General features: G+C 30.5%; 1 protein-coding gene and 1 long non-coding RNA gene across 3 annotated transcripts in view; one reads left to right on the top strand and one right to left on the bottom strand.

Moving 5' to 3' along the window:
• Positions 1–6888, bottom strand: part of LOC106677112 (uncharacterized) — a 23832-nt gene extending 16944 nt beyond the window's left edge. The window contains exon 1 of one of the 2 annotated variants that reach the window (XM_067051975.1): positions 6807–6888. In XM_067051975.1, the coding sequence (XP_066908076.1) occupies positions 6807–6811 (5 nt within the window). In that variant the 5' untranslated portion in view covers positions 6812–6888. Of the gene's footprint in view, positions 1–144; positions 277–6806 lie in introns of those variants that run through there. The other variant, XM_014414823.2, reaches the window with a different exon arrangement.
• On the top strand, positions 269–8382 carry LOC106677114 (uncharacterized). Its single transcript, XR_001342547.2, has 3 exons — positions 269–350; positions 2310–2381; positions 8187–8382. It is a non-coding gene; the product is annotated as an uncharacterized lncRNA (long non-coding RNA).
• Positions 8383–11177: the final 2795 nt, after the last annotated feature.

The raw sequence follows: 11177 nt of genomic DNA, 5'->3' as shown, positions 1-11177 counted from the left end.
GGTTTTATATAATATATAAAATATTCTTTGCGTTTTCTAATTCTGAATAGATGTGGTGGTTAAATAATAGTTTGGTGTCTATGGTGACTCCTAAGTAATCTTAACGTATGCTTATGTTCCCCTGATGACTATTATGGTACTTACTTGACCATGTTGTAATAGACGAACCACTGGCTATGTATTAATAGTCCAGCCGCGTTTGAGTTCCTGCCGCCAGAGCTGACACGTTGAGACTAATAATAGAGCCACATCGTGCCCTCTCTTACACGATACGTCTACTTTGTACATACACGATTGCTTGAACAAGTGTTATCCGAGTTTGTACTTGGCTATAGAGGAGATATCGTAATGTATGCAAATCTGCATGATTTAATAATCTTGTTTGTTTTTTCATTGATCGTGTTTGCGATCGGTAACTGAATATTATTGAACAATAATGATTAATCCGTATGAAAAAGCTTCTGGAATCATTTCTCTTATAAATAAAATTCTGTAAAACCGACAGTTTCAAAGCTTGGTGATTTTTATTATTTATTTATTTTATTTTATACCAGATCGGCCTGGTATGGGCCTTACTTGGTTGATATAACCGTTATATTATATATATATTTTTTTAACAGTTGATTATGGGGGAGGGAGAGGTATAGTCTCGTACAAAAGACACCCCTAACTATATAACAATGTTGTTATTAAAAGAAGAAAAATAAATAGATAAGAGTAATGCTTCTTAATAAAAGAGGAATGTAAAATTAATAACAAAAAATAATGATGAGGTGTATATAGTTGACATGCGGTCAGCAAAGAAACAACTTTATTATTATTTTTTAATAATATTTTAACTGTATTAACAGTACATTTAGAACTCTCTTAGCGGGACCATTGGGTAAATGAAAAGCCTAATTAAGTAATAAAAATCCTAGGTCTCTTAATATCCCTGCTATACAAATGTACACTGTAGTCAGACAGTAGTGTTACTATCTCCCTCTATCAACTATCAATGAAACTTAAACAGGCTATCCTTTTATTAACTTTATTTTATAATCAAATTTTATTTATAATACTTCGTAATAGCTAGATGTTGGTATGTAGACAGGATAATTGAATGTAATTAATAGTGTGAAATAAATTAATATATTTAGTCATTTACGCATTGAGTTTATGATTTAATTAATTGTTTATTGCATCTATTTAGCTTATAGGGGTAAATAATATTAAATAATAAAAAAATCAGTAATAACTTCAACACGACTCAACCAATCATCACGTAATTTGGGAGGAGTTTAAATTGGACCAAAGGCCACAAACCGGATCTAATTAAATAAATTATATATATATATTTATAATTAGTTTTACTGCTACAATTAAGTTCTAAAGAGTTTATTAGTTAAAACTTTATTATTGATTTGAGAAGTTGGTCGGGAGGGTGCGGTCAGCAAAGAACAACATAAATAAACAAAACAATTTTATGCCAATGCTTTGACCTGAGTTTTGATTAGTAACAAAACATTTGATTGATAATCATGGAATTAGATAGTAGCAGATTGAAAACAGTGAAAGATGAAAATATAATATTACGTAGGTAAGAAGATATGTATAAATTATATAAGATATGTAAGTAGTGTTCTTACCTACGTGATATTATATATTCATCTTTCACTGTTTTCAATCTGCTACTATCTAATTCCATGATTATCAATCAAATATTTTTTTACTATTCTATTACCAATTATAATTTTTTTATTATTTATGATTCAATTCAATATTTTGTATAATTCCAAATTTGTTTGTATTCTACTCCTTTCAATTTTATGTTTCTCTAAATGTTGGTGTTATCTCTTTTGTTCTTTAACCCTGATGAAGACCTGAAACTCAGGTCGAAACTTCGTCATAAAATAAATATTTTTTTGTTTATTTATGTTGTTCTTTGCTGACCGCACCCCCCGACCAACTTCTCCAATCAGTAATCTGCGGTCAACTATCTACACCTAATTAAAAAACTTTGTTATATTTATTTTCTGGAATCAATTGATACCATTTTGCACTACTTAATTATTTTAACATTTGAAGAAAGTTTAGGGCTTCACTGCTTAGTTTCTATTTCTTATTATTAATTTATGGACATGGGTCGTTTTAAATTAAAAATCATTTTTATGTGTTCCAAAATGAATATAAGTCATAATTTTTTCATTAATAAATATTATTCTTTATTTGAAACCAATATTTCACCGTTATAACGGAATAAATCTAAATGGCTATGTTATAGATAAAAAGAGAAACCATGAAACTTTTTAACAGTTATATTAATGTAGGGGTTGGACAAAAAGAAAGGAAGTATGAACAATGGACAAAGTGAGAAAAAAAAAATCTTCAAATAAATTAGGGTAAGAAGTTTCTAATTTTTAATTTCTTAATAATGATTTAATTAATTATTAATAACGAATATAATTTGCTTTTTATAAAAAAAAAATTTTTCTACTTTACTGACTTTTTTTCTCATTGAGTTCTTCTAATTTTTATTAAATAAAAAATCATTTAATAGAGTCAATAATATATGTTTCTTATTCTCCAGAAAGAGAAAAATCGATTAACATATAATAATCGTGAAGAAAATATATACATTCTTAGCTACGCACTTAAAATATTTAATTTTGTTAATATTTTTTTACAGGAAAAATCGGAAGAAACAAATATTGATATATATATAAATAAATAATAGGCGGGAGTGCCCAACGGAAGGCCTTGTGACCTATATTATTGTAGGCATGATTATCAGACTAGATCCGACTATAACACAATATCTTTTCCCTCAACGGTAAAACCACATGTCAGAACATATTGTCTGTTTACGGACTACTGGGCTATGACTTTCATATAATTATTCCATCCAGATAAAGGAGTAACATTAATTATTCAGTAATCATAAAATATTGAATAGCAACAGAACGAATATAATATATATTTTATAAAAACTATTCTTTTTTATTTTTGCTTCCCATTGTCTTGTTATCTTTGCCTGGGTTTTCCCAACCGTAATCACGCATCCACAAAAAAATTGCATTATAAAAAAAAAATTAACAAACTATTTCTTAAACATTAACTTGAAATTTATTTTAATTGCTACTTTATCATTCAATCTTTCTAATTATTAAATACATTTTTATTTTTATTTACTAGGAAAACAAATTTAGTTCGCATCACCCAAAATTCAATTACCATCCTACATTTGTCTCCACGTTTTGTATAAATTGGTGGACACGTGTTAAGTTATAGCTATTTTTTTTTATTTAAAAAAACAAATAAATAAATTTAAAAAAAAAGCTAAGGCAGGCGAAATCTATGAACAAAAAATTTGCATTCTTCTGTTGCTATGAAAATTCGTATTGTAGGGTTTCTCGAGGTGAAAATAATGAATATAAATTATTTTTCAGCCAAGAATACAAAAGTTTAATAAAAGACAACGAAGACGTAAAGCAATCGGGAATGTTCGGGTGTTCTCGATTGATTCCGTCCGAATCGAATGACTCTTTTTTTAATTCTTGCTCCTTTAGTTCTTCCTAAAATTTTGTGTTTAATATTTAATATCTTGCGTTTATGGATTGTTTGTCATTCCTAACATTTAAAACCATTTCTTTTTTCAAATAAATAAAATTAAAGTTTTTTTTTTTTGGGGGGGGGGGGTAGGTGGTCAGACTATTTCAATGAGATTAGACCTAGCTAATATTAGGGGTATTCATGATATTGTGTTAAATGTAAAATGTTTCACCATGTTAAATGTTGTAAGTATAGCATTGTGAGCAGTCCTATTTAAAGTCACGTTAAATGCATAAGACCTCCTAGTGGATTTTCTGAGCAACTTGTTTTTTTAACCTTTCCTTTCAAAACTTCATGTTATTGCTTACTCCTTTTAAGTTTTGATTACAATAATTTATTACATGCCTAAAATAAGTGAAAAATAGAAGTGTAAAAGTTTGGCTACTGATTGTATTTTTTAAAAAGTCCAAAACACAAGACAAGAGAAAAAAAAAATACTATGAGTAAATAACCTAACATGACAACAAATAAAACGGTGACAAGCTCAGCCGTTCTGTTTCGTGACGTCATTCTCAATTTAACAGACCTAGTAACAGACTTTCAGCCATGTTACATGTTATATCGCTTTAATTTGGTAAAAGAAGGAAATATTTCTCCATTTAACATAAGTTTTTCCATTTAACACGTTTTAACATGTTAATCTAAAGATCATGAATACCCCTATTAAAGACTTATGTAGAATTACATTGCACGATTGCAATACTTCCTCTTACTATAGGTTTTCATGATCGTTAGTTTAACATGTTAAAGCGTGTTACATGGAGAAACTCATGTTAAATGGAGAAATATTTCCTTCTTTTACCATGTCAAAACGATATAACATATAACATAGTTGAGATTCTGTTACTAGGTCTGAAATGGAGAATGATGTCACGCAACAGACTCAGACAACAGCTGAGCTCGTGATCATTTTGTTTGTTGACGTAGTAACAAGCAATGTAGCATTATACATATTACTTGCTCGTAGTTTGTGTTTTGATTGTGTTAGTATTGTCTTGTTTTTATAACTAATACAGCAATGTATGACAATAATTATAATGTAATGACGGTTGTCAATTAGCTCATCTTCCTCAAAATTTAGAAAATGAACAAGAATCTCAGGGGCCATATTTTTACACAACTTCCTCTTTAGAAATGTTGTAATAACTAACTGTAATCAAAACTTAGAAGTAAAGAATAACATGAAGTTTAGGAAGGAAGGTTATAAAACAAGCTCAGAAAATCCGCTTGGAGCTCTTATGCATTTAACATTTAATATGACCTTATATAAGGCTGCTCACAATCCTATACTTATAATATTTAACATGATAAAACATTTTACATTTAACACAACACCATGAATACCCCTACTGTAGGAGAAATTTATAATGTTTTATATGTTTTACCATGTTAAATGTTACTAGTATAGGATTGTGAACAGCCCTAATTAAAGTCATGTTAAATGGTAAATGCATAAGAGCTCCTAGCGGATTTTCTGAGCAACTTATTTAGTAACCTTTCCTTCCAAAACTTCATGTTATTGTTTACTGCTAAGTTTTGATTAAATTAATTGATTACAACATGTCTAAATTGAGTGAAAAGTGGAAGTTGTGAGAAAGTTTGGCTACTAAGTGTCTTATTAATTTTAAACTTGTGAGGAAGAGAATCAAGATGAGCTAATTGACAACTGTCATTACTTTATTAATATTGTCATCCATTGCTTTATTAGATTTAAAAACATCCAAAATGATACTAACACAAACAACCAGCAAGTAACCTAAAACGACAACAAACAAAACGGGGACGACCTCAGCTGGTCTGTTGTGGAACGTCAATCTTCATTTGACAGACCTAGTAATAGACTCTCACCCATGTTATATGTTATATCGTTTGGACATTGCGAAGTAACATTTAACATTGGTTTTTCTATTTAACACGCTTCAACATGTTAAACTAAAGATCATGAATAGCCCTTATATATTCCATAATAGTACGACTGAGATAAAAGAAAAAGAGACACGTGTTAATGAATAATTATAGCTAATTTTATATGATTCATCAGTTTAATATATAAATTATTGCAGTAATTTGTTGTCATTATTTGTTGCCATTATTTGTTAAAAATAACAAATTAACATGGAGGTTTTGATTATCTTTGAAGTAAGAACAAAATAATGCTATAATAATAATTAAAAAAAAAAAATTAAAGCTGTACCGCTACAATCCTTGAAGGGGCAAACATGCAGTACTTTGTAAGGAAGAATTGTTAATAGACCAGCGGTTGTGCAAGCAGGTGATTTGGTCAGAATCAGGCTTGAACCCCAAATAAATACCCAATTAGGGTCATTTCATGAGACTGAGTGGACCCCGGAGGGCAAGTATGGGCAAAAATTAGCTATAGTTGAAACTAATAGTTAAAATTGTTATGGATACGACCTGTATTCATGAATGAACCATTGATATATAAGTATCGTATCCATGACAATTTTAGCTATTAGTTTCAACTATAGCTAATTTTTGTTCATCACTGCTGAAATAGGAAGTAATTATCTACCACAGACGGATTCGAACCCGGGTCCTTGGAGTTACTAGCACTCTGCCTTACCTCTGTGCTACTATACTTGAGCTTCCCACGCCAATAATAATATTATATCTTAACAATTTTTTTTTTTAAACTTACTTTTTTGTATTTATTAATTGTTGTTTACGTGATTATAATTGAATTTTATGTTATATAATATTTATGTTTGTTTATTTTTTCAGCTACAAATAATAAATTAAAGCAAAAGATATATTTTTATTTAATTACTGATTTATTAATGAAATAATTATTCAATTATCATCAAAATTTAATTAATAATTTTAAATTCTAAGTTATACAAGTTTTTATTTCTTCTTTCCTTTTTGAAAATATCCCTTGGAAAGTATTTATTATTAATAAATAATAGAAATTATATTATATAATTTATTTATTATAATTATGATATGTTTTTGTTATACAAAACAATAGTAATAAATCAAAATAATTTGCTAAAATGCTATAAAAAAACAGAACATGATAAAATATATTGCAGAGCTAACGGTGAGCTTAGAAGGGTTGTGAGTTAACGAAGAGTGTATGAGAAGGAAGCACCCTCCAAGCTGTATGTCGATCGATAAGAGAACATGAGCCCTTTATAGACTCTACTATAGTAATATCGTAATATAGTACAATAATAAGGAAGTAGAAGAGTTACCTCATCGAAGCGTGTGATGCTCGAACGAACCTCGACTGAGTACTGTACTACGAGCACTACAGTACGCCACCACCAGCTGTGCGCTCTGCGTACACATCTGGTCACCAGCCGGTCGGCACCCCTACAACTACATATTTTACAGCTTTCTCTTGTCTTTGACACCTTCAAAGTTTTTTATTGCCACCCTTTGTTCTCTTTATTAGTAAATCTGAACTCAAATGTTTCTATTCTCTTACTATATCGATAGTTATATACTGAATTTAACGTTTTGAAGAAGAACCTTGGTACATGCTTAGAAACTAATTTATTCAATTAAATACCGTTGATGGGTGGGAGTGACGAACCCACCCTATGAAAACCACGTTATGAAACGCGCGATGTTTTTCTAAGTACATCGCGTTGATGCCTTGGACCTCAACGGTCTGTCGCACCAATCTTTAAAATACCGTTGATGAACAAAATATAATTTATAGAATTATGAAGATGGTCAGGGCTAAAAAGATACAAAATAACTAAAAATATGTTGACATAGTGGGATTTTTTTTTAAATTTTATTTTTATACCAGATCGGCCTGGTGGGCCTTACATGGTTGGTATAACTTATATTATATATATTTTTTAACAGTCGATTATGAGGGGGTATAGTCATACAAATGAAGCCCCTAACAATATAAAATGTTCTTATTAAAAGAAAAAAAATAATGATAAAATAAATAGATAAGAATAATGCTTCTTAATAAAAGAGGAAAGTAAAATTAATAACAAAAAATAATGATATTGGTACACTTAAATAAAGCAAACAATTGTCTTCTAATAATAAAAAGAAACAAGTTAATTTGAAAAAGGGTAGAGAGAAAAAAAAATAGAATAACAATAACAATAATAATGAATAAATAAAATGAATAATAATAAGTAAATAGAGGTAGCGTGACTATGAATTAATTTTATTTTTATTAAAATTTATAAAAGAATGTCCTGCAGCAGTCTGGGCTTCAGTCTTCGGGTTGAGGTTGGGTTTCCCAGGTTATAGGTCACAGCTCTTTAACTGTCGGCAACTGGGAGTGGAACTTCATGATTTTTGATATAATCCTCTATTGACTCCATTTGTAATTCGCGATGCAATTGGCTATTTCTTATGAACCAAGGAGCATTAACTGCGATTCTTAGGACTTTGTTTTGAAAAGATTGTAGTTTTTTCCTTTTCGTGAAGCATGCCACTCCCCAGACTTCACAGCCGTACATCAGGAGTGGCCTGAGGATTGTTTTAAATATAAGAACAGTTGTTTCTGGTTTTAGTTTGGAATTTATGTTTAAGGTAGGATATAGCATTGCTAACCTACTAACTTACTAATAAGTTTGATGTTGATATGGTGATTCCAGGTAAGGCGGCGATCGAGGTGAATTCCCAGGTATGTTACTGTTTCACTGGCAGGATTCCATTTCACATTTTTACCTTTGAGGATTAGATAGGGTGGATCTGGTGGGCGTCGAAGAGTAAAAACTTTTGAGTTGCATTTTTCAATATTCAAGGAAAAAGAGAAGATTATTTATGTAAAAAAGTTTTAGATTTAAAATATAAAAAGTTATGTATGACATATTAATTAAAATATATATTATATAATTTTCATTTATTGTACAATCAATCAATCCAGAATAAATATTTAGAATACATTTAAGGTTTTTTGATCATTAGAAAAAACCTTTAGGTACAGTAAATGATTGAGCGCTACTTAAGCCATTAGGAGATCTTTTTAAAATTATTTAACATTGATGAAAAAATATAACTGTTACACACAGTACAATCAAGTACTTACAAACATTTGACTACTTTACTAAAAAAAAACACTGCTGGTAAAAAAACACCAAATAAATTTTCTGAGGAAATTCATTAAATATAGGAATAAAGAATACGATACTAATTAGTTTTTCAAGTTAAACTTCGATTCGGGCGTGTGTATACCACGGCCGTCATTCAAAACAGGCCAGACGCCTTTGCACATTTATTTTTCGTTTTCTGATCAATCTTTTCGCAAAGCTTGGGATCCGGGATATGATCTAGTCCAATAATGAGGAATCGTGGTATAATATAATGTGTTAGGGTTCTGATGGCGGACGAATACATAAATGTTAGATACAAACATAACTATAAGTAACTTCCAGCTTCATGTATTTCTTCGAAATTAAACCAACTTCGCAAATATTATTATACCACTGAAAAGCTGATTAAATAAAGTAACTTTCATTTCCAAAACAATAACTCAAAAATTCATTTCCTACAAATTATGACCAGAAATTATTAATTTTTATTTGTTTGCTTAGGCTGATACGATCGACTAATAAATCGATGTTTTCCAACAAATTGATTGCTAATTGCAATGCTATAGAAAATTCATCCCGAAACAGGTGACAAACATTGATAAATCTTTGGGTATAATAGAATTTTATGAAATTTAGATTTTTGTGAGAAAACCCGCGATTTACTTCAAAAAGTCAGGACGATTATCTTCGCGGTACCACCCTATTATATGATGGGAGGGAGCAAGTTTTCATAACGTAGGGCCCCCACCGAAACAAAATTCAGCTTCCCCAGTCAAGATTCGAATCGGCCGCCTGCAGTTGTAGAGACCTACGCCTCAACTTTCTCAGCTACAGACGGCCCAAAATCATATCTTGACTACGAATTGAGGTGTAAAGGTGAGATTGGTGTCGCTCAACTAACTATAAGTTAACTATAAGTAACTTCCAGCTTCAATATCTCTTCGAAATTAAACTAGCTTCCCAAATATTATCATACCATATTTATAGTTGATTGACCCTTCATTAATTTTGACATTCCTGAAAGGACCTCTAGATATAAATTATTTTTTAAATATGCTAGTACTTTTGGGTTCATAAAAAATATTTTATACTAACTGATCAAAATAACTTTTATCATTACAGAAATATGCACCCACTGACTTGCAATCTTTTGAGATAACATCAGTTTACAAGAAGACAAACGCTGCTTGTTTAGCCACTAGTACGTATTTACGTAAATGCTAATTTTTTTTTTTCAGGGCCTGATTACATGAAGAGATCCTATGAGGTATTTTACCAATACTTCAGTACTTCGTACCATGGTTCTAATGAAATGAAAAAAAATTGAGTTGTTCTGTATCGTAAATGTTCGTCCTTGAAGGAGATCAGTCCTTTTTTTTTTTGTAGGTTCTGTCCTTTCTCGAAAAGTGTCCTCTTACCTATCCTCCTTACTTGACGCAAATCCGAGACTTTAACAAATGCTTGATAAACAAAGGAAGCAACTAACCTCTATATCCACACATTTGTTTTGTTATTTTCAATTTTGTTGACAATTACATTCGGTTTACTCTGTCTTCATTATAAAAAGGAACAAAATAAAGATAAGAGAAATGAGAGGAAACGGAAATATCAGCAAAGTAGGTGGTAGATGATAAGGATTCATAGAAATAGTATCACAAAAGGGCGTTGGCAGAGAGGAGCAGGGTGGGAGGCGCGGGCTCCCCCTAGATTTTTGGGACTCTAGAAAAGAAAATAGTGAACTTATCTGACAGATGATTAATTTCTGGAAACATGCTATAATTAGGAAGATAATTTGGTTGAGTTGGCATCTCCACGAATCACAACGTGGAATTAAATTTTTTTTTTAAATATGTATTTATTGCTATTTATTTACAACTGTACATTATAATACATTTAGTAAATCTGATCTAAGTTAAATTGGACTGTTACAGGCGTGTAGAGAAACACCCATTGGTAGCACTCTAATGACATTTTACATTAGCTGGTCTCGTGGCCATCTTCTTTCTAGGCGCCTCGGAGGATTGTCAGGAATGGAAGAGGATGCAAGATTGGAATTAAATTTAAAGGGATAAGATGAATATATGTCGGTTCTTGGATAAACAAGGTTAGATTCAATGAGCATAATTATTCTTCATATATTTGTCGCTAAAAATAATGGGGAAACGAATAAAACCTCGAGTTTTGCTCGCTTTTCAAGTTTCATTTTCAATAATTTATAGCGATTATGGTAAAAATTTAAAAAGTAATGATTGAATTTTATGAAGTATCCGTACTCCATAGGGAGGGGGGGATTTCTTAGAATTTGGAATTATATATTATTCTTTTACCTAAGGTTTCAGAATGGACTATATATATATATATAGTGGGCTGAGGTGTGCTCCCCCCTTGGCAAAACCCTGCCTACGCCCATGGTACCACACAACATATAAATTCAACCTTTATTCTTGACTTTTTTTAGCAGAAACCTGTTAATTTAAATGCCTAGACATATAATGTCTTTATAACTGTATATTAGTGCTATGTTAAATAAAAAATAAACCGCTAAAGTTAATT

The sequence above is a fragment of the Halyomorpha halys genome, unplaced genomic scaffold (assembly GCF_000696795.3).
Source record: "Halyomorpha halys isolate HHAL.00 unplaced genomic scaffold, Hhal_1.1 Scaffold88.1, whole genome shotgun sequence".
NCBI lineage: Eukaryota > Metazoa > Arthropoda > Insecta > Hemiptera > Pentatomidae > Halyomorpha > Halyomorpha halys.
This window is presented reverse-complemented; position numbering and strand designations above follow the sequence as displayed.